The 24,822-nt window shown below is 38.1% G+C and overlaps 1 protein-coding gene across 9 annotated transcripts in view; it reads left to right on the top strand.

Moving 5' to 3' along the window:
- BIRC6 (baculoviral IAP repeat containing 6) overlaps positions 1-22,747 on the top strand; it is a 226,673-nt gene extending 203,926 nt beyond the window's left edge. For all 9 annotated transcript variants that reach the window (XM_059188672.1, XM_059188669.1, XM_059188667.1 and 6 more), the window contains 6 exons: positions 3,167-3,384; positions 5,019-5,180; positions 7,916-7,993; positions 14,375-14,563; positions 16,458-16,592; positions 21,597-22,747. In XM_059188672.1, the coding sequence (XP_059044655.1) occupies positions 3,167-3,384; positions 5,019-5,180; positions 7,916-7,993; positions 14,375-14,563; positions 16,458-16,592; positions 21,597-21,776 (962 nt within the window). In that variant the 3' untranslated portion in view covers positions 21,777-22,747. The remainder of the gene's footprint in view (positions 1-3,166; positions 3,385-5,018; positions 5,181-7,915; positions 7,994-14,374; positions 14,564-16,457; positions 16,593-21,596) is intronic.
- The last annotated feature ends 2,075 nt before the right edge of the window (positions 22,748-24,822 follow it).

Raw genomic sequence — 24,822 nt, 5'->3', positions numbered from 1 at the left:
GCTCAGGTTATATGATCCCAGAGTCCTAGGATGGAGTCCCACATCCAGCTCCTGCTCAGCCAGGAGCCTGCCTCTCCCTTTGCTTGCTGCTCCCCCTGCTTGTGTGCCCTCCGCTCTCTCTCTGACAAATAAATAAAATCTTTAAAATAATAAAAAAAACAAAAAAGTAAAATGTTTATTATTTCACTCTTTCCATGGGTCAGGAATTCAAGAATGGTTCAACTCATTGGCTCTGGCTTAGGGTCTTTTACAAAGTTGCTGTCAGAATATTGGCTGGAGCTTCAGACAAGTGAGATCTTGAGTGGCTCTCGGGGAGTGGCTCTCGGGGCTGGGCTCTCGCGCTTATTCCTGTGACTGTTAATAGGAGGCCTTAGCTCCTTGCCGTGTGGGCCCCTCCATAGCACCTCCTGAGGTCTTCACTCATTGTATCTAGATTCTGTGAGTGAAAGTGCAAACAGGAAGCCACACAAGGCCTTTTATTTTTTAGTTCTAGAGGTTGTCTACTATTGCTTCTGCTTTATTCTTCAAAAGTAAGTCATTAAATCTAGTTCATATTCAAGGAAAGGGGAATTAATTTCTACCTTTTGACAAGGGTGTCAAAGACTTTGTAAAAATATTTTTGGGGATAAGATTTTATGTATTTATTTATTTAGCGAGCACACATGCATGTATAAGTAGGGGGAAGGGCAGGGGGAAAAGAAGAAAATCAAGCGGACTCTAGGATGAGCGCAGGGCTTGATGTCAGTGACCCTAAGATCACGACCCAAGCTGAAACCAAGAGTCCAACACTCAACTGAGTATACAGGCACCCCTAATTGAATATTGTAATAAATTTTTGGTATTAGTAGGCCCTGGGCTCTTATCTGTGTATGATAGAAAAGTGTTCCTCCAGGCATCAGAATGGGCTCTTGTGTTTCTGGTGGACTGTTGTTTAGAAAATCCAAAGGAAATTTATCTCTGTAGTATGTGAAAGGCAGTGGAATTGGGCAGATGAAGTTAACTCCAGTTCACAAGTTTACTGACAGGAAGTAATTTTGCTGTGATAGTACATTTGATCAGTAACAGTTGTATGTACTGTATGATAAAGTTGGCTTTCAGCATTTCTTCTTAAATTAGCTTCTACTCATATAGAACTGATGAATAGTTTCTACAAGAAATCCGCCAAAAGTTTCTTTATCTCTCTGAAAGACTTGTTGGGAAAAAAAAAAGATGTGGCCCTCCTGTTTTAAAAACATGGAGTGCACAGACCAGTGTCACTTTATAGGTCTTTCTCTTTTTTCTAGATTATAAACTCCTTGAAGGCAGATTTAGTTTCCTGTTTATCATTTAAGCCAAAGAATCTTGCCTAGAATCTTGCACTTAATTTCTTGGTGAGATTTAGTGCATTAATGCTAATTATACTATAGCATTAAAGTTTTTCCATATATTTAGCATTATATGAAGGCAAGATCAAATTTCATTGTTGCTTCTCGTGACAGTGTTTCCCCTATTATGTGTGTGTGTGTGTTTTAAAGATTTTTATTTATTCATGAACAGAGAGAGATCATAAGTAGGCAGAGAAGCAGGCAGAGAGAGAAGTGGGGTGGGGGGAGCAGGCTCCCTGCAGAGCAGAGAGCCTGACTTGGGACTTGATCCCAGGACCCTGAGATCACCACCTGAGCCAAAGGCAGAGGAGGCCCAACCCACTGAGCCCCCAGGTGTCCCCTATTATGTGGTTTTGAAGTGTTACAATTTATATAAATCTTTCTGTTGTAACCCATTGGTTAGGGTGGAGTAATCTCAACTGAGATAAAGTTCAGTTCCCTTTTTTCTTTATGTGCAGAGTTTATAAGTAAAGAATAATGGAGTCTTTTCTAACTCTGCCTAAATAGATGGTTAAGAATTAACCCATTAATTATGTTTAGATTACCCTAATAATCTTCTTTTATTCCATTAATTTAGATTATAAAAGTAATGCAAGAGTAAACTTCAGGGGGTGCCTGGGTGGCTCAGTGGGTTAAAGCCTCTGCCTTCGGCTCAGGTCATGGTCCCAGAGTCCTGGGATCGAGCCCTGCATCGGGCTCTCTGCTCAGCGGGGAGCCTGCTTCCTGCTTCCTGCCTGCCTCTCTGCCTACTTGTGATTTCTGTCTGTCAAATAAATAAAGAAAATCTTTAAAAAAAAAAAAAAAGAGTAAACTTCAGCCTGAGACTTCTGTTTTCTGATTCCAAAATCAATGCAAATATATAAAGACCTCTTATCTTCAAAAATGAAATATAATAATACTTTTTGGCATTTAATATTCTGAATTGGCAAAAATATTACACTAGTCATTTTAAGAATAAATTGTCTTCTGCTTTACATTGTTTATAGCTACTTGATATAATCTGTCAGTGTGTCCACATTGTAAGTTAAAAATCATTTCCTGGGGGTGCCTGGCAGGCTCATTTGGTAGAGCAGTGGCTCTTGATCTCAGAGTTGTTAAGTTCAAGCCCCACAGTGGGTGTAGAGATTAGTTAAAAACGGAATCTTTTTTTTTTTTTTTTAAGATTTTATCTATTTATTTGAGAGACAGGAGTGAGAGAGAACATGAGAAGGGAGGGGGTCGGAGGGAGAAGCACACTCCCCCCTGAGCAGGGAGCACAGTGGTGGGGCTCGATCCTGGGCCTCCGGGATCATGACCTGAGCCGGAGGCAGTTACTTAACCAACTAAGCCAAAGAATCTTGCCTAAGCCACCCAGGTGCCCTAAAAATAAAATATTTTAAAAAAAAAATCATTTCCTGCTTTTGCTTCCATTATATAGTTTATTTATCCAGCAGCAGGTATGACATAAACATGTCTAGTTGCTGTTTTCTCAGTCTTCTGCATTTTGTGGGGCTTTACTTTTTTTTTTTTTTTTTTTGCGTATATTTGGCACACGATGTTGCACTAGTTTCAGTGTACAACAGCGATTTATGATCTCTGTACCTTCTGCTTTGCTCACAAGTGTAGCTGCCTCTGTCACCACACCACGCTATTCCGTTCACGCTGACAGTACTCCCTGTGCTGTGCTTCGGTGCCCTCTGTTTGGAGCTGAAGAAGGGCTAGTGGTTTCTTTGTGATTTTTGTCATTATAACAACTATCCTCCATTCTAGTTCTTTCTTTCTTCCTTTTTTTTCAGTGTTTTTTTTTCTTCTTCTTCTTTTAGATACATTTGAGATGGTTTCTGAGGATGAAGATGGGAAATTGGGTTTTAAAGTAAATTACCACTACATGTCTCAGGTGAAAAATGCAAATGATGCCAACAGTGCTGCCCGTGCCCGCCGCCTTGCCCAGGAAGCCGTGACACTGTCAACCTCACTGCCTCTTTCATCGTCTTCGAGTGTGTTTGTGCGCTGTGATGAGGAACGACTTGACATCATGAAGGTAGAAGAAAACCATTGTTTCTCTGTCTCTCTGGCTAATGTCATTATTCAAATATTCAGACAAAGCAGTAGAAATAGCATGAATTTTAATAAATCAAATAAAAATTCTATTGACCATTTTGGATATTAATGAAAGGAGTCCTTTTTTAATGTTATAGTATGTGTATGAGACTGCTCTTCAAAATAACAATTTAAAAGAAAATACTAAAATGCCTTCCTTGAGTAAAGTTTGTATGCAGCCTGTAGTTTTAAGAGCTTAGCCTCAAAGGATTTAATGCTGGTCCGTAGAAAAAAGTCATAAGATTTCTTCCTTGTCATCCAAGATACTTCTCTTATGTTATACTATCAGTCTTCAAAATTATTCTTTTTTTTTCCTTTTTCTAGGAAATTCATGTATTTACAGAACCATAATCTGTGAATTAAGTAGTGGTAGTACAGTAATAAATCACTGCACCTTTATGTTTTAACACTGGGGGGGTCTGGCCTTAAGTTCTAAGCCATTGCTTCAGTAAGAAAATTATAAAGATTGGACACCCAGCAGGGACAGGAATGGTGGCAAACCTTTCTTTACATTTGTTATTTTATTCGGAGTTACATAGTCTGTCTTCCTTAGATACACAGCTATAACTATTGACACATTGATTTGAAGACCTTTTCTGTTTGTTTACGTTTTTGTTTTGCCCTTTTGGATAATTTTTCAGTAAAAATCTCATAGACTTCACCTATTTGACCACATTCTTATCTGTTCCTTGTTACAAACAATAGCCAAATACAGAATGATTGCCTCAGGAAAGTATTGTTATCATTAAGTGGGCCACATAAGTTCAGACTTGTGACTTTGTCGCTGCTAAACATTATGCTGTACCTAAATTAAAAAGCCCAGCATGGGGCTCCCAACCATAAATCAGAGTTAGCAGATTGAGACTCTAGTGCCGCCTGCCTTCACACAGAGCTATTCAGGACCAGAGGCTTTGCTGCGCAGATCTTGCACAATTAGTATCTGTTGATCAACTTAAACCAAAATTCATTAAATAATTCTGATACTTACTCTTGGGTTCTCTGCTATTTTTTAGATTACTCATAACCCTACAGGAAACACCTGTTCTTTCAAAACCTTTTTATCCTGAGTTGTTACATGAGAACTTTTGTTAACTGCTTGACTCATTATCCCAGAGAAAAATATTTTAAAACTAAGTTACTTCTCAAATGTTAACTTATCTGAAGATGTATTGCAGAAAATTACCCTCATACCTTTTGGATGTGATAACGAGTATACCTTTAATCTCAAATTGTTAAATACTATAGTACATATCAGGAAGGAAAGCTCTCAGAAAAATAGTAACAATATTAAAAGGTATTTGATATTAAGGTAAGCTTTCCTGCTGCCAGCAAGGCATCTTTTTTTCAATAGCCCATTTTCACCATAACTAAATAACTTTAATCCTAATCTAAAACCATTTCCTAGTTATGTTGTTATTTTTAACTTTTAACCTCATTTTTAACACATTCTGGTAGAGCTGTATGTAGGATGTAAGAAGGTTGTCCTTACTTCATGTTGGATTGTGTTTTTCTAAATTGCGAGTGGTGTTTAGGAAGAGTAACTTGCACTTTTGTGTATTTGTACATGCATACTAGGTTCTGATAACTGGTCCAGCAGACACCCCTTATGCAAATGGCTGCTTTGAGTTTGATGTATATTTTCCTCAAGATTATCCCAGTTCACCCCCTCTTGTGAATCTAGAGACAACTGGTGGTCATAGCGTGCGATTCAATCCAAACCTTTATAATGATGGCAAGGTAATGTAATTTTGACCTTTTTTGTTTCTGATGCCAAAGTATTGTAACCAAAGGTTCTTTACAATTTAAACAAAATTTTCTTTTGGTTATCTTCTTTCCGAGAGTTACCTGGCTTTCATCATGCTTCTCTTTCCTATATGCAAAGATTAGCCTGAGGAATGAGAGAGAAGGAACCAAAAAGGGCAGAAACACAACAGTGTTGAGAAGCACTTGTAGTCTTAAGAAGTTACTGAGGGACTAACTTACTCAACATATTCCTTGGCCAGTTGAGAGCTTTCTTCACTCAGGAGGTAGTAGAGCCGAATGTCTGTCTTTTGCCTCTCAACTCCTTTGACTTTTCGTATCTCCAGTTCCAGTTACCTTTTCACAAGTGCCTCAGGATAGTTGAATGGCAAAAGCATCGTCCTTGTCGACTCTGTATTCCTTTTTTGCATATCATCATTTTTTTTTTTTTGCTTTCATAGCTATCCGTGTTTTCCATGATACATATAATTGTGAACTTATTTTTGACATTTATGTTAAAATGTTTTATATTTTTTAATAAATAGGAAGATGCATTCTGTCTAAAAAAGAAGTTGACCAAGAGGTATAATAAAAAAGCATTTCATATGACAATAAACTTCTAAAATTAGATTTAAAAGAACAATCATCACTTCCCAAACTAATTTTAGATAGTTTGATGGAATTTCAGCAGTAAATTCCATGCTGGAAATATTTCATCCTTAAAAATTACTGAACAATCAGAAGAAATTTAAGACTTCATAAGCAGACAATTCTTTGATGGTATGAGAGGAGCAAGTGCTTAAAGTTGGTCTGGTTCATTAAAGGTGGACTAAATTTTCCCTTGGCTTTGTCTTCATCATAAACTCAGATCATAAAACTGGAATTCGCTTTGTGAGTTTATTGCAGAAGATTTCATCAGAGATAGACCTTCTTTCTTTGGAAGAGCAAAGAACACGTCTTTTATCACTGAGCAAAGAAGAGGATAGAGCAGTGTTGACTTACTGCAGAAGGCAGTAGACTCCGAATAGAGTTTTAAGTGTAAAATGTTAAAATTTATTTAAGAAATTACTTTTTTAAGACATGGGGCACCTCGGTGGCTCAGTGGGTTAAACCTCTGCCTTAGGCTCAGGTCATAATCTCAGGGTCCTGGGATCGAGTCCCACATCAGGCTCTCTGCTCAGCAAGGAGCCTTCTTCCCACCCCCCTCTCTACTAGTGATCTATCTCTCTGTCAAATAAATTTAAAAAAAATTTTTTTTAAAGATATAATAGTATAAGGGCTCCTGGGTGCCTCAGTCATTTAAGTTTCGGACTCTTAATTTCTGCTCAGATCGTGATCTCAGGGTCATGAGATTGAGCCCCATGTCGAGCTGTGCACTGGGTGTGGAGCCTGCTTAAGATTCTCTCTCTCCTTCGCCCTCTGTCCCTCTCTCTCCCTTCCCCACCCCCCCCCCCCAAAAAAAGGACTTAATGGTAAGGAGAAGAGAAGTAGGTAAGAGAAACAGGTAAGGGCCTGAGAGTTGAATATCTTGAATTATATAATCTTTGCTATATTGTACACTAGAAACATTTAACCTTGGATTCCAGATCTCTAGGTGGGAGTAAGAATACCTGCCCTTGTAGTCACAGGGATGCTCTAAAAATGAAATGTTGGACATTAAGTACTAGTATTAGTACCTTTAGTAATAGTATACAAGGTTATTCAGATACAAGTCTCTTAAAATTATTAATGAAATCGTGTCCTAAATGAATAGTGTATTTTGCATTATTGCTGTCGCAGAATGATTGCAAGAATAGCAAGGAGATAGACTTCTCTGCTTTATTAAGGACCACTTATTTTCCAAGTCTGTTGCCCGTTTTATGACACTGTTAGTTTACAAGTACAGATAAAATGTCCCCAGTTCTGCTTTTCCCTGAGTGACTTCTTCTTAACCTTCTGTTTGGCAGATAGTTTGAGTTCATTCTTGCTGTCTGAGTGAACAGGTATCTGTGTTGTAAAGTTTGTTGTGAGGAACCCAATAGATAGATCCTCAGGGCCCTTTCAGGGGTCTGGAAGTCTTCCTCCTTGCCACTTCATGTTTATGTAAAGCTAGATTTTGTCCATAGACTTCAACCAAAACAATCTATTGTAACAAATAAAATGTAGAGGCAGATAAGCAGTCAGACCTCTTCTATTAAACCATATCCGTTTTGAAGTTTTACAAAATTTAGAGAGAGTTTTGTTTGTTTTAAGATTTTGCACATTTATTTGAAAGAGAGAGAGCACAAGTAGAGGGGAGAAGCAGACTCCTCGCTGTGCAGGGAGCTCGTCTCGAGGCTCGATCCCAGGACTCCAAGATCATGACCTGAGCTGAAGGCAGACAGTTAACCAACTGAGCTACATAGGTGCCCTGAGGGAGATTTTTTAAATGTAGCATGGTACTACTTTTTCCTACTGAAACTTTTTAAAAGGTTTGGCAAAGAGTTATTTTTCACTAAAAAATACATTATTATATATTAACATTTAACAGGTTCTGTTTCATTTTTCATTATGAAGGGATTGTAATGCCATACAGATTTGGATCACATTTGAAGATGCCAATTTGTTATGACAGACTGGCCTTTAGTGTTTTGTTGGGGGACGTAAAACTGAAATACTGTGATATGATAACGTTTCAATTTTGCTTCTAGTTGCAACAGTTTGCTTTTAAAAAGCACTCACTTCTGTTTATGCTTTCTTCCCTTCTTCCTCAGGTTTGTTTAAGCATCTTAAATACATGGCACGGAAGACCAGAAGAGAAGTGGAATCCTCAGACCTCAAGCTTTTTGCAAGTAAACACATTTCTCTGAGTTTCACTTAGAAAATAAAAAACTATCTATGTTAAAAAAAAAAATGGTTTTAGTGACCAAGAATGAACATATTAAACTAAACAAAGCTATCCTAAATAGCTTATAGGTGGTGAACAGGTAGTACAAGTGTCATCTCACCTGGAGTTTAGAATTTTAAGTTAGGGCATAAGACAAAAGTTGCACTTTACCAAAATTACCTTTAAAAAAATTCCTGAGTTGCCCTTAAAGTACACCGTTGTGCAAAAAGATAACATAAGACAGATAATTTTCTCCCATCTCCCAGTCACTTATAAGGCTTAAATTCACATGAGTAGAATTATTAAACTATTAATATTACAGTTTCTTCCACATATAATATGGTTTTTCTGTAATCTCCTTAATAATGGGACTCACTTGACGTTCAGAAGCACTGTCCTAGAATTTATAAAACTTGGGATTGAAGCTCTTATTTTGCAGAGCATTTGACAAACGTTATTTCATAGTCTTGCATTGTGGAAATTAATTTCCACATACCACTTGAACACATAATACGTTATATAATGTCCCATTGAATGCTTTTTGTTGATGCTTTACCTCAGTAGTTCAGAATCCCAGCTAAGAGATAGACTGGGAAGCATATTAATAACATGAATTAACTTTTTCCTTGTTTATTGAGGAAGCAAAAACAAATCATTACTGCTCATGAGAGTTTAAACTCACATATAAAGTTTAGTCTTTAAACCACCATGAATTATCCCCAGATAAACCTACCCTGAAAAGATTCTTCCTTTGCTCTCTTAGTTTGAATTAGGAAAAGAAGATATGAAAAATAATGCCTTAGGATGTCACTTTTTTGATTCTCTGGGAAGATTTTGCAGTATTTTCATGAATTAAGAAGATAATAGCAAGGGACACCTGGGTGGCTCAGTCGGTTAAGCATCTGACTTTGGCTCTGGTCATGATCCCAGGGCCCTGGCATCGAGCCCCACATTGAGCTCCCTGCTGAGCGAGGTGCCTGCTTCTCCCTGTCCCTGCTGCTTGCTGCTCCCTTGCTTGTGCATGCGCGCTCTCTCTCTGTCAAATAAATAAAATAATTTTTTTAAAAAATAGTACCAATTGTTTTTCCCTTTTTATTAATGTCGAGACCAAGGGAAAAAGTTACATGATTATGCAGAGACCTATTAGAAAGCTACTAGAATATTTCTCTCAGTTTACTACTACTTCATTTTAGAAATGATTATTTCAATTCGATTCCAAAAACCTTAAAATATATTTTTACGTATACTACTCTTGTCGACACAAACTAAGCTTACGATCAGTTTTACTACAAAAGGAAATTCAGAGATATGCTATTTTTCATAAAGTAGATTAGACTTAGCTGAGAATTGAATTTTGTGTTGAATTTATATAATTTTTAAAATAAATTTATAATCAGTTTTCAAAGTTTTTATTTTAAAATTTAATTTGTTTTTAAGTTTTATATTGCCTGTATACCCTAATATACGCACAATATTTTGTGAAATAAAGCAACTTATCCTCAGGGATTTAAATTTTACAAGTTTAGAAACTTAAGTACCCATACATAAAAATTTTCTTTCCTATATATTCCTTTTTGGGGTTTTTTTTTTTGGGGGGGTCTTATACATAGTTCACAGAATGAGATTACATTAGATATATCATTTGTACATTGTTCTGTTCACTTAACATTAGAGCATATCCATTTTTCCAAGTTACATTTTTATAATTTCTAATTACTATAATAATCTTTTGAGTTCATATATTGTAATTGAACTGTTTCTCCATTATTGACTATTTTACTTCTGATTTATAAATAACAGTTATTATATGACATTCTCTTTATTTTTTACTGGCATATAATGCATCATTTCCTTCACGGGTACAGGTCTGTGATTCATCAGTCTTACACAATTCACAGTGCTACCATAGCACATGCTCTCCCTCCGTGGTGTCCATCCCCCGGCCACCCCCATCCCTCACAGCCCCTTCCCTCCAGCAAGCCTCAGTTTCTTTCCTGAGATTAAGAGTCTCCTATGGTTTGTCTCCCTCTCCCTCTCTGGTTTTGTCCATTTCATTTTTTCTTCTCTTCCCCCGTGATCCTCTAACTTGTTTCTCAAATTCCACATATCAACACATTCTCTTTATTTTAGATAGTTTCCCAAATCTAGTTTTCAGATCTGTGACAAACTGACTTGGGCAGGAGCAAGAGAAGGCTCTCTTTTCTGTATCAAAAGCCTTGTCTTCTTCCAGAGGGAGGGGACACCTTTCAGTCTTTCCCCATTGAATGTCATGTTACCTGTGAGTTTTTCATAAATTCTCTTCATCGTGTTTGAGGACATTCCTCTTTATTCCTGGCATATTGAGTATTTTTATTACGAATGGGTGTTAGATTTTGTCAGGTGCTTTCTCTGCATCTATTGAAATGATTCTATTATTTTTTTTATTTTATTAATACAGTGTATTATATTAATTTTGGATGTTATACCAACCTTCCATTCTTGGGACAAATCGACTTGGTCTCTTGATACATAATTCTTTTTTATATATTGCTGGATTCAGTTTGCTAGTATTTAGTTTAAGGATTTTGGCATGTGTATTCCTAAGAAATATTAGTCTCTTTGTGAGATTGTTGTATTAATATTATACAAGAAATAAATGCATGCAGGTAGGAAAACATTGCTCTTTGTCCTCTGTTAGAAACTTTCTTCAGGGGCAGACTTGAGAGGATCAGATAAAATTTCTAATTTTTTCTTGGTTAGATTTTGGGACCCAACATTGTTTTACCTTTTTATTTATCACATGTGCACAAAGGGTAGAAGTACTTTTGCCAGATTGAAAGTATTCCACAAAATTTTTTGAAGGTTGTATACAATTAAAAACAATTCAAAATATCTTAAACAGTGGTAAGCTTTATTAGAATTGCCTGGTTTCTCTGTAGTGAGATTCTAAAAAGAATAATGGTAATTTGTATAAAAATATCACATAGATAGTCTTATGCCATAGGTCTCATATCCAGCAGTAGCACAGTAATAGTCTTAACTATTAGCACAATTTAAAATCAGAAGTCTTGGGCACCTGGGTGGCTCAGTGGGTTAAAGCCTCTGCCTTCGGGTCAGGTCATGATCCCGGGTCCTGGGATCGAGTCCAACATCAGGCTCTCTGCTCAACAGGGAACCTGCTTCCTCCTTTCCCTCTCTGCCTACTTCTGATCTCTGTCAAATAAATGAATAAAAGCTTTAAATATAAATAAATAAAAAGCCTTGAAAAAATAAAATCAGAACTCTTATTAATCATTAAAACTTTAATCAGAATTATTACAGTAGCACCAGATTTTAGCATTGCTATAACTAGCTTTTAATGTTGCTGTAATGTACTTAAAATACCTATTATATAATGCCTTGTAAATAGTTTCTTCCAGTTGGATGTTGATAAAGATGTCATGTGCAGGAGGAATTAAACAGAATTTATGGTTCATGTAATCAACCATTTATAAATATTAACAAATATATATTACCATTGGGGCACCTGGGTAGCTCAGTCAGATAAACGTCTGACATTACCTCAGGTCATGATCTCAGGGTCCTGAGATCAAGCCCATTGTCTCAGGAGGGAGTCTGCTTATACCTCTGCCTGCCCCCACCCCCGGCTTATGCTCTCTCTGCCTCTCTCTCTCCCAAATAAATAAATAAAATCATTCTATATATTTATTTATTTATTTATTTATTTATTTATATATGAGATCATTTTTCCTTTTCCAGAGATTTTATTTATTTGAGAGAGAGTGTGTGTGAGCATGAGTGGGGTTGGGAGAGCAGAGGGAGAGGAAGAAGCGGATTCCCCTCTGAGCAGGGAGCCAAATTTGGGGAGTTGATTCCAGAACCCTGAGATCATGACCTGAGCCAAAAGTAGATGTTAAACTGAGCCACCCAGGCACCCTGAGACAATTTTTCTTAAAATGGAAAGTTCTGGAAATCATCCACTGTTTACAGTCCTACTCATAGCAGCATCATTTTTTAGAGGCAGGTACTTAACTATTTTATAAGTAAAAGGCTTTTAAAAGGCTAAAAGCATTTTACTAATTAAGAGTTTCCTTTACACCATAGATGTTATTATTTCTTCTAATAGAGTTTATTGTTGCAAATTAGTATTTTGGATTATATACTCTGTACTTTACTATATTTGAAATATCTACAATAAAATTTTAGATACAACATGAAAATACAGGAAATCAACAGTTAGTAATTCCTCAGGGATGTGGGATAGAGGGAGGAATATGGCCAATTAGTGGATATTCTAAAGATAACAAAAAGTCACAGAAATGGATAATAGTAGGAATATAGTGACCAAATGAATATATAAAATTGTAGGAGACTTGATTGCTGACTAGTTGAGTGGCCTGGTAAAACACCATCCAATAGGGTTAAAATTTTTGTTTTGACACATAGTGAAAGGAAGCTGTTCCATGGTTCTTGATTTGGTCAGTTCCAAACAAATTAAAATGAAAACTTCTTGTACTTTTGTGGATGCTAATTTAAAACTGAAGAGGAGAGAGACTGTAAATTCAGCCTATGAATAAAAGTCTGTAACTCTTGACCTTGTTAAATTATCAAAGAATTGACTAGGAATCAGTGAACCTACGTTATAGAATGAAAATGTATTCTGTTTATTATTAATTTAATTATAACCGTATCTATATCATATACTAGGCCATGTAATGGATTTTTTTTGCTAATTACCAATTCATTGTCAGCTCATATTCTAGGAAAACACTTCAGCCAGATGTAGCTGTGATAAACATTACATTTTGGTTTGATCCACGTTAGTCTTTTAAGTTTTGTTGATCAAAATGAAACTCATGCTGACTGCTTTTCTGCCCATGTTACATAAATAAAAAGACTATTTTCAGAGTACAAATGATTTTGTTTTGCATTTTACTGTCTTCTGGATGCCTGCTGTCATTTTTACTCTAAGAAAGAATAGCTACTGTGGGTGAATTAAACTTAATTAATGAGCACTACTACTTAACTCCCAGGAAAAATTTATTTAGTTCTCACAGCCATTCTTTAAGTAGTTGTTATCTTCATTTTACAGATGACCAAAAAATAGGTTCTGAGGGGGTAAGTTGCTCTGCCTGCTCTGGTCTCTCACTTAAATATTTTACATTGTTCTCAGAGCTGGATAATTTTTAATATTGAAAATCAAGTGCTTTTAAAAAAAAAGAAATCTTTTCCTTTCAAGGATTTACTAATTTACTGCTTTTTTCATGCCCAGTTTTATGGTTACTTAATGTGTGCTATGAATAAAATGACTGAACAAGACAGATAATCCAAATCTCCAGAAAGTTTCATAAGAATGTTGTGATCCCTCCATAGCTAAGTTCACTGAAGAAAAATAAAGTAGCATTTGTATACTTCCAAGGTGGTGTATGTTTTATAAAGCAGGGGGACCTAAGTGGAGCAGTTGGTTAAGCGTCTGGATCTTGGTTTAATCTCCGGTCATGATCTGAGGATTGTGAGATCGAGCTCCATGTCCAGCTCTACACTCAGCACACAGTACACTTGAGATTCTCTCCCTCTCCCTATCTCTTTGCCCCTAACGCTTGTGTGCACTCGCTCGCTCTCTCTAAAATACATAAATAAATCTTTTTTTAAGAGGCAAATATAAGATGCCTTTTAAAAGTATTTATTTTCCTTGGAATAAAAATAAAGATTGCATCATGCCTGGTTTTTCTTACAAGTGAGTATTATTAGGAGTGCATGGTTACCATTATGCTCTTTGAGAGTCAGGACACTTCGAGCACAATAATGTTTAAATTATTGTGGGATGTTTATAAACAAATTTTTTTTAGCAGTTTCAGGAAATACAATCTTTAGTACTTTTTATTTTTTCAAGGATTCAAGAATATAAAATACAAAATACTCAAATACTGTATGAGTCTGTTGTACCTTTTAGAATTTTTTATTATTTTTTTATTGTACCTTTTTGTTTTTTTTAAGTTTTTTGTATTTACTTATTTTTGCAAAGGAGAGAGAGGGAGCATGCAAGCATGAGTGGGGTCGGGGGGTGGAGCAGGACAGAGGGAGATGCAGGCTCTTTGCTGAGCAGGGAGCCTGAAGCTGGACTCATTCCCAGGACCCCGGGATCATGACCTGAGCCAAAGGCAGGCACTTAACCGGCTAAGCCATCCAGGTACCCCACTACTATACCTATTTTAATTTTGCTTTTAATAATACAGTATTTCAGTGTCCAATGATTAACGTCAATTTTATGGTGATAAAAATATGTGGAAGCACATATTAGAAGATAACAGTTTACTGGTACTAAAAATGTCCCATCATAACTTCTCTTTATTTCTTTGTTCCTCAGGTGTTGGTGTCTGTTCAGTCCCTTATATTAGTAGCTGAGCCTTATTTTAATGAACCAGGATATGAACGGTCTAGAGGCACTCCCAGTGGTACACAGAGTTCTCGAGAATATGATGGAAACATTAGACAAGCAACGGTTAAGTGGGCAATGCTAGAACAAATCAGAAACCCTTCACCGTGCTTCAAAGAGGTATGTTGAATAAAATGAATGAAATACTTTATTAACATTACTGTACCTGCGTTTATATTTGGACAGTCTATAGTATACTAAACTTTAGTTTTTTATCATAACAGATGAGTAATAATATAATAGAGGTGATTTTTTAAACCACCTATTTCCTAAAAGGCATCTGACTCTGTTTTGGGACAGTTTTTTAGTTTCTTGTTTTTAACAGTTACCATTCTATTCATGAACTGTATTAATAAAGTCGTCCTCATAAAAAATATTTTTTTTATTAGAGATCAAGGTACTTTCTAAGGTTGTCTTTCAAATAGAAGGTTTGCCCTTATACTAATATCCATGTGTGAATACTGAAGAGAAGACATTTTCTTTCCTTTAGGAAAAAGTTGGACTTTGTGAAACCTGTCTTGATATTCACAAATGCTTTTATTTTACCACATCCTGAAAAGTGACTATTCTTGGGGTTAGTTGTCTCTCCATAATCTTTTTAAAATATGATTATATTCTTTTATTTGTTTTTAAAGATTTTCTTTGTCAAAGAGGAAGAGAGAAAGAGAGAGCACACCCACAGACAGGCAGAGCGGCAGGCAGAGGGAGAAGCAGGCTCCCCGCTGAGCGAGGAGCCTGATATGGGACTCGATCCTAGGACCCTGGGATTATTACCTGAGCTGAAGGCAGATGCTTAATGGGCTGGGCCACCCAGGTGTCCCAAGCTTGGGTTACTTATATTAAGTAATCAATTTTGTACCCATATCGAATGTCAGCTGTCATTAGCCACTGCCCTAAGGTACTTAGAACTTAAGGATAAAGGAAGCTCATTTCCTGCCTTTGAAAAATGTATATTCCTCCTCTTGTATCATGAATGTTTTCTGTGCGCTTAAGGCTCAAGCAGTGAATCCAGATATATAAACTACTAGACAGGTCCACTTAATTTTACAAAGTCATCTTAACACTAAAACTGAACTCTTGATTCTTCCTTTGTTCACTCCCTTAGTAAAAGCACCATCATCTCAGCCCAAACCTTTACCACCTGTGACTTGATTCTTTTTCTGATACAACACATTCAGTCTAATGACAAATCCTGTCATTAAATTTTTAAATTTTTAAAAATTCTATATGCCAAACACAATTATTGTAAGGATTAACTTTGGGGCACCTGGGTGGCTGGCTCAGTTAGTAAAGCGTCCAACTCTTGGTTTCAGACTCAGGGTTGTGAGCTGGAGCCCCTACATGGGGCTTGCACTGGGCGTGGAGCCTGCTTCAGAATCGCCCTGTCCTCTCCCTCTGCCCCTCCCTTCAGGAATGCCCGCTCACATGCTGCTCGCTGGTGCTCTCAAATAAACAAGCAAGCAAGGAAAGTTAACTTGATAAACTATAATCTTAACCAGAAATTAACCAGAAGATAAAATTAAGAAAGTAATAATAATGCCTATTTTTAGGGCTCTATTCTGATTTCTGTATCAATATCTTTGACATTTGGAATGTCTTTACTTATTTAGGTATTTGTAGAGTTCTCTTTTAAAGGTAGAAAATTGGACAGGGTTTCTGTTGTCAGTGCTCTCCTAATTATTTTCTTCTGGTTATCTATTTACAGTGCTCACCTTGTGAATGTATTACAATATACATGTCTTTATTCTCTCTGGCAGGAGAGAATAAATGAATAAATGAATGTCTGGTTGCTATTGGGCATTATTTCTGCTGTAGGGCTGGGCATTTCAACACGTGCCATCAGAAGGCATTAGCCGGATTCTTCCCTGTTAATGTAAAATTCACTAATTGAGTTTTGTGGAGGCAAAAACACTGCAGTTGTCTTTTAATTTTCATTTCTTTGTAATGCCACTTGTTTTGTCTTTTAAATTCTGACCAGAACACCTTTTGTTCCCTTGGTTGTTTTATTCTTAAGGTTATACACAAACACTTTTACTTGAAAAGAGTTGAGATCATGGCCCAGTGTGAGGAATGGATCGCGGACATCCAGCAGTACAGCAGTGACAAGCGGGTAGGCAGAACTATGTCTCACCATGCCGCAGCTCTCAAGGTGAGTAAGCCTTCCGATCGCGGCCCTGTTGGCGACAGAGCTATAGTCACCAGATGGTAAGGGAATCTGAAAGATTCCAAAAAACAACACTTATTTTAAGGTCAGAGGTCTAAATTGCTACAAAAGTCTATAGAAAAGGTTCATTAATTTTGACAGTGAGTTGACACTTCCTAAAAAAGGATGCTGACGGCGTGTGCTCTGTGAATTACTTTTTTTATTGTTTTCCCTTTTCTGTTTTGCAGTTTATTTTTCATTCTGCTCAAGGTCCCTGCTCCCAGTTCTCCATACCCGTGACCCTGGCTCCCCCTCTCTGCTCCCTCATCTCTCCCCTCCAGGCCTTTACTCTCGTTTTCACCTGCTCTTGCTAGCTCACTGCCGTTCGGGTGCAGCTTACATTTAGCTTTATGGAAACCTGCCCTGACTTCGATTACTTCAGTTTCAGCTTCCATAACACCCTATGTGTGTTAAAACATGCTCATTCCAGGTGCCTGGCTGGCTCAGTGGGAAGAGCATGTGACTCTTCATTTCAGTCAGGGTCGTGAATTCAAGCCTCACGCTGGGGATAGAGTTAACTTCAAAAAAAAAAAAAAAAAAAAAAAGTTAAAAACTTTATTTTTTAATAGTTTTTAAAAAAAAAAAAAACCCTCTCATTGCACTGGTCGAAATGTTTGTCTTTTGGGGGCACCAGAGTGGCTTAGTCGGTTAAGCATTTGCCCTCGCCCTGGTGGTGATCCCACAGTTCTGGGTGGAGCCCCTCGTCCGCCTCCCTGCTTGGTAGGGAGAAGCAGGCTCCCCTCCACTCATGTTCTGCCGCTTCCAGTCGGAGACGGGAGGAGAATTAGGCACAAACAAGTCAGCTGCAAAAGACTGCTGCCCCTCGGAACAATTTGTTACTTAAACTGTAACCCCTGGAGGATTTTACTAGTTGCCAAGCACATTTAGATACGGCCTTAAGAAATTCATAGAGTGGCAACAGGTCTTTGGGGAGAAGGCCGGAGCTGGGCAGCTGGGGATGCCGGCTCGCTCAGCTTCACGGTCGTATATCGGCCTTCTCCCCAAAGACCTGTTGCCACTCTATGAATTTCTTAAGGCCGTATCTAAATGTGCTTGGCAACTAGTAAAATCCTCCAGGGGTTACAGTTTAAGTAACAAATTGTTCCGAGGGGCAGCAGCAATGTTCTCTCTCGCTCTTGTTCTCTATCTCAAATAAACAAATAAAATCCTAAAAAAAAAAAACAAACAGTGTTTGTCTTTTCTACCAGTTTTCATTTGTAGACCACTGTAGTTCCTCTTCTCACACTCTTTAATTCTTTTAGTGAATTTTTTTTCTTCACCCTTCTGAGGGTTTATATACCTGAAGTCTTACGTTTTGACCCTCAGAGCCATTTTACTCTCCTTTTCTCTCAGTTGTATCTATACCCTTAACTTTGGTGATATACTCTTTCTCTCTCTTTTTTTTTTTTTTCTTTAAGATTTTATTTATTTGACAGAGATCACAAGTAAGCAGAGGGGCTGGCAGATAGAGGGAAGCAGGCTCCCCGCTGAGCAGAGAGCACGATGAGGGGCTCGATCCCAGGACCCTGAGATCATGACCTGAGCCGAAGGCAGAGGCTTAACCCACTGAGCTACCCAGGCAACCCCCCCCCCTTTTTTTTAAGTGTAGTTGACCTAAAATTTTATTTTCACTTCAGGTGTACAACATAGTGATACCATATTTATATGCCTTACAAGTGATCATGATAAGTCTACCTCTTTGCTTTTTAGGCCGTTTACTCTTTTTTTTAATTTTTTTATTTTTTCAAAGATTTTATTTTTTTAAGCAATCTGCATATACAACATGGGGCTTGAACTCACAACCCTGATATCAGGAATTGCATACTTTATCAACTCAGCCAGCCAGGTGCCCCAGGGCCATTTTTTCTTTAAAAGCAACTTTTCGGGGCGCCTGGGTAGCTGAGTTGGTTGAGTGACTGCCTTCGGCTCAGGTCATGATCCTGGAGTCCCGGGGTCAAGTCCCGCATCAGGCTTCCGGCTCTGCGGGGAGTCTGCTTCTGTCTCTGACCTTCTCCTTGCTCATACTCACTGTCTCTCTCTCTCAAATAAATAAATAAAATATTTAAAAAAAAAAAAAAAAGCAACTTTTTCAACTATTGCCTGGTTTTTGCTTTCTCAAAATTACCTTTTTTTTCCCCCTAAAGATTTTATTTATTTATTTGACAGAGAGAGAAGAAGCACAAGTAGGCAGCAGCAGGCAGAGGGAGAGGGAGAAGCAGGCTCTCTGCTGAGTAGGGAGCCCTGTGCGGGGCTCGATCCCAGGATCCTGGGATCATGACCTGAGCCAAAGGCAGACACTTTCTAATTGAGCCACCCAGGCTCCCCTTTTTCAAAATTATCTAATGGCATTTTTACTTGGATGCCCTGCCATTACTTAAGTGAAGGTGTAAAATTAAAACTTCTCTTTCCTCCTATCAAGTTTTCTTTCTTTTTTTTTTTGAATTGAGATATAGTTGACATAATGTGTACAACATGCTGACTTGATACATTTTACATATTGTAATGAGATTACCATTGTAGCCATAGCATCTTTATCACATTGCATGATAATCAGTTTCTTTTTGTGGTCCAAACAGTTAACATCTAGACTGGTACCAAATTTGGTTATAATACAATATTGTTGTCTGTAATCACTGCTTGGCACATTAGGTCTCTGCCCCCCCCCCTTTTTTTAAAGATTTTATTTATTTATTTGACAGACAGATCACAAGTAGGCAGAGACAGGCAGAGAAAGACTGAGAAGCAGGTTCCCCGCTGAGCAGAGAGCCCAATGCGGAGGTCAATCCCAGCACACTGGGATCATGACCCGAGCCGAAGGCAGAGGCGTTAACCCACTGAGCCACCCAGGCACCCCATCTCTGCCCATTTTTTAATTGGATTATTTGTTTGGTGCTAGGTTATATATTCTCTTTATAAATTTGGATACTAATCCTTATTGGATATGTCATTTGCAAATGTCTTCTCCCATTCGATAGGCTATCTTTTAGTTGTATTGGTTGCTTCCTTTGCTGTGTGAAGGCTATTTGTTTGCTTGTTTGTTTGTTTGTTTGTTTGTTTTAGAGAGGGAAAGAATAAATCCTAAGCAGGCTCCATGCCCAGCACAGACCGCAACACAGGGCTTGATCTCACAACCTTAAGGTCATGACCTGAACCAAAATCAAGAGTCAGACGTTGGAGCACGTGGGTGGCTCAGTGAGTTAAGCCTCTACCGTCAGCTCAGGTCATGATCTCAGGGTCCTGGGATTGAGCCCCGCATTGGGCTCTGCTTGATGGGGAGCCTGCTTTCCCCTCTCTCTCTCTCTGCCTACCTCTCTGCCTACTTGTGATGTCTGTCAAATAAATAAATAAAATCTTTTAAAAGAAGAAAAAGTACTCGGTTAAAAAAAAAAAAAAAAAAGAGTCAGACGTTTAATTGATTGAGCCACCCAGTTGCCCTGTATTTTTCATTTTATTTTTTTATTTTTAAAGAAATTTAAAGAATTTGAGATATAAGCATAATTTTCTTTCTTCTTTCCTGGTTAAGGTTTTGTCCTGTTGTCCACAGTGGAAGGTAAATTGGGGCTGGAGAAATTACGAGTTATCACTGTGTTAATATATTTTGAAACCTTACAAATAGCTACAAGTGTGTAGTTGTTATTTTGTCTTAGACCTCTAACCCAAATTTAGGCTCTGTGAGTCAGAGATTTTGTATCTTTTTCCACTCATTGCTTTTATATTTTTAGTGTCTCATACATAAAAAGTGTTCTGTAAATCTTGGTTAATTAATTTTCAAAGTTGTATATTGACAACAACAAGTTTTCAAAGCCCTGATGCACTACTTGAGGTCATTTCTCTCCCAGTAGAAAATTATAAACCAAAACTTTATATTTGTAGACAACTATCCCCTCTCTGTTAACATCTCTATATCTTTCTCTAAATATGTAATGTATGGTACAATACGAAATTATATAATCTCTCTGATTATTCTTTTTCACTTGCTTAAATTAGGAAAAAATTAGGGGGCACCCAGGTGGCTCAGTTGGTTAGGCGTCTGACTCTTGATCTCAGGGTCATGAGTTTGAGCCCTGCACTGGGCTCCACACTGGGCATGGAGCCTACTTACACAAAAAAAATTGGATGAAAAAATTGTTCCTAAGGTTTTTTCTGAGCATTAAGTGAGACTGAGAGTGAAACATTTTGCGAATGTTCTACACAAGACCTGGTACCTGATCAAGACTTGTTTGTATTCAGTAAAATAATTGTGGGTTTATTTTAATTTATGGACTTTCTATCAAAAAATATTTAGCCAGAGACAGGATGTATTATAAGTGAAGAGCTTACCCTCTTTAATTTAAAAGAGTATCTACCATACGTGAGTTCTTACAAATCATCAGTAATGCTGGGGGTGTGGGTAGGGTCAGTGCACATGCTACTTTGGGCTTTTCAGCAGCATCAGTTTTTTTTGCCCATTTTGTTCACTGCTTCTTACAGTAGCGGCTCAGGTCATGATCCCAGGGTCTGGGATCGAGCCCTGCATTGGGCTCCCTGCTCAGGGGATGGGGGGGTGCTGCTTCTCCCTCTTCCACTCCCCCTACTTGTGTTCCTCCGTCACTCCTTCTCTGTCAAGTCAATAAATAAAATCTTTTTTTAAAAAAATGAATAAAAGGGTGCCTGGGTGGCTCAGTGGGTTGTGCTCAGGTCATGATCTCAGGGTCCTGGGATCGAGTCCCACATCGGGCTCTCTGCTCAGCAGGGAGCCTGCTTCCTCCTCTCTCTCTCTGCCTGCCTCTCTGCCTACTTGTGATCTCTGTCTGTCAAATAAATAAATAAAATTTTTTTAAAAAAATGAATAAAAAAATATTTATAGGCCTAATGCTTTGGATTTTGTTTTAAACTTAGTTCCTCCCTCATACGATGTTATGTTAGAATCAGGGTTTATAATTCTTTTATCACTCATTTTCCCCTGTGTAGCGTCACACTGCTCAGCTCCGGGAAGAGCTGCTAAAACTTCCCTGTCCCGAAGGCTTGGACCCCGATGCTGATGATGCCTCGGAGATGTGCAGTGCCACCGCAGGTGCTGAGGAGACTCTGATGCACGATCAGGTCAAACCCAGCAGCAGTAAAGAACTCCCCAGTGACTTCAAATTATGAGCTGCATTGACATGGACTTCAGAGACACAAAGGCTTTGAAGCACAAGCCAAATATGTCAATATTTGTATGTAAGAAACTAATTATGTAATAGTTATTGAAACTGAAACTATACTATGCCCTTAAGGAGATCCAGTTTAATTCAAGGTGATCTTTTATTTACCTGTACAAGAGTGTAAACTTTTTTGTGCTTTTATTTTTCAATTGTGAGAACCACTGATTGGTATGTTCAACAAATTTGTGTATACAAAGAAATGGATAAATCACTGATATATAAGGGAAACTACCTTAGGAAAGAATGTTTACTGAATGTTTATTTTATTATTTTTTTTTTTTTTACTGTAGAGTGAGGGGTTGTTAACAAAGAATATATATTGGTCATTCTTACAACTACTATTTAAAGTCAGCAACTTTTCACTGAATTTGATAGGTTTTATGTTTGGCCATATCTTCATGCTCATCTTTGATTTCTGAAGACCTCCTACATACACTTAAATAAAAGTTAAATGGACATACTCCCTCTTTTTTGATTTACTGGTACATTTTTTAAATGATAAATATGCCATAAAATGCATTATAGCTGGAGACTTGCACTTGTATGGATGAATTTATTACATTCAACGTATTTAATTTTATGCCTTCTAATTCTAAGATGCAGAAAAAATAAATGAACATGATTTTATTCTATGCCAACATTTGGGCCTGTGAATGTATCCGTTATTTGAATTTAAGTATATGAGAAGGAATGGTCAATTTGAAAAGTCACTCTAAACTGATTTTTTCCTAAAGGGCTCCTTTTTTTCCTGGACTCTGGTTTTACTACTAAAGTCACGTGTATGTATGAAAACATTGAGGCTCTGTAGAGCAGAGAGGAGACCTCTCTGGTGCTGTTACAGTACATTCTGTACCTGCCATACAGGCTCATTTTCATGCAAATTCTTCTTAGAGCCAAATAAATAAAGAATTAGGTGTATTAGTATGTCTTGTTTCTAAAACAGTTTGCCATGGTGTGAAATGCTGTTTCTACAAAAATTTGGACACTTTCAAGACCTAAGCATGGGGAAGGAAAGGATATTTTTCTAACAACAATTATCACAAAAAGCTCAGGTGATTTTTGACAGTGTTTATATAAAATGAACTGCTGTTTGGGAACCTTGAATCTGGAGCTGACCAGAAGGAGAAGCTGTATTGTGAACGGTGAGCTGCTCTCTGAAGAAAAGGGGGAACTAGGGAGCATGGTAGTGTCTGATGTTCAAGATACATTCAAGGTTTATGGTACTATAAAAGAGGGGACATAAAAAGCTCTAATACATCCTGTTAGGTGCGGAGGGTGGTAAGCTCCGTACACCCAAGAATGACAAAACAGTCAATTTTTGAGAAAGAAGAGTCAATTATATGTCAGACACACACATGGTTGCTAAAATCTAGCTACAAAATGATCAGCAATAAGAATGAAAGGACAGTTATCAGCTCTCTATAGGCTTTTCCTTTTTTGTCTGTGAGGGTCCTGTCAGGGATGGAAGATAAAAGCTACTAACGATATCAAGCGTATTGCTTGCCTCCAACTTGGAATTTCCACCCCTCAAGTCCTATTTATTTATTGATTTGACATATAATCTGTTATTTACTTCAGGGGTGCAGGTCTGTGAATCATCAGTCTTCCACAATTTATTGCTCTCACCATAGCACTACCCTCCCCGGTGTCCATCACGCAGCCACCCATCCCAACACCCCAACCCCCAAGCAACCCTCAGGGATTTTATTTTTAACCACTGAAGTAAATTTGGATCATTTTCTCTAATTCACACCACTAGTCTTCAGAAAGCTTTATAAGAGGAAAGTAACAATACTAGTACCATAAGGTCCAATTCATGTTTTTAAAAAACCAAGACCTAGAGGCACCTGGGTGGCTTAGTTGGGTAAGTGTCTTCCCTTGGCTCAGGTCATGATCCCAGCGTCCTGGGACTGAGCCCCACATTGGGCTCTCTGCTCAGCAGGGAGCCTGCGTCTCTCTCTCCCTCTGCCTGCCACTCCCCTGCCTATGCTCTTGCTCTCTGTCAAATAAAATCTTAAAAAAAAAAAAAAAAAAGACCTAAAAGTCTAGATTTGAGACATTACTTTGACATGGTTCCCTCTAGGATGCTGACTTGAGTACTCATTCTGGCAGTAGGTATGGGTTCCAGCACTTGAGGGTTGGATGACAGACGGAAATATGATGTCGGTACAGTTGAGAAGTCCTCTGATAGAGTTTACAGGTTACTGTTGGGAACACCGGGGAGGAACACTTAGTTCAGGCAAAATGCTAATGGGCATTGAGGTGATACAGTCAAGAAAGACCCCCGAGGAAGGTATTCTGAGTCTTGAAGGATGCGGAAGAAGTTAGCCAGGCAGAGGCAACTTGGTGACTCAGTTGCTTGTGTCTGACTCTTGATGTCTGTTTAGGTCATGATTTCAGGGTTGTGAGATCAAGGCCTCTGTTGGTCTCTGCACTCAGCCCAGAGTCTGCTTGAGATCTCCCTCTGCCCCTCCCCCCACAAGGTAAATAAATCTTTAAAAAAAAAAAAAAAAAAAGAATTTAGCCAGGCAGAAAGAAGTTATTACAGACACAAGAGAGCAAGGGGGAAACTCAATAGCACATTGGATTGTAAGAGAAAATACGATAGTCGATAGTCAAATGAAATGCAGGCTGTAATGTTAGATAGGAGGGCTTGGATCATGGAAGGCTGTCCTGTTAAGAAGCTTTAACATCCTGTGGGTGATGATTAGGGGAGCAACCTGGTCATACTGTTTCAGGAAGATTCTACCGACGATGGGGAGGCAAGGAGATGAGTTAAGAGCCCACTAGAGCCCGGGTGGTAGGTCATCAACTAGGACAAAGGTAGAGAAGAAAAGTTGGGAAATACCTATTTTTTGGTTTAAGAACAGCCAGCATGTTTACTGGCTGAGATACCTAGGGCAGGAGATGGGGGTGTGGCAGGGAGATGGGGAGGGTAAGCATGAAGGCCTTGGAAAAGGCAGTAAAGACAATTGGTCTAATGGTTAAACTCC

Source organism: Mustela lutreola, chromosome 9 (genome assembly GCF_030435805.1).
Source record: "Mustela lutreola isolate mMusLut2 chromosome 9, mMusLut2.pri, whole genome shotgun sequence".
In the NCBI taxonomy this organism is placed as follows: Eukaryota; Metazoa; Chordata; class Mammalia; order Carnivora; family Mustelidae; genus Mustela; species Mustela lutreola.
This window is presented reverse-complemented; position numbering and strand designations above follow the sequence as displayed.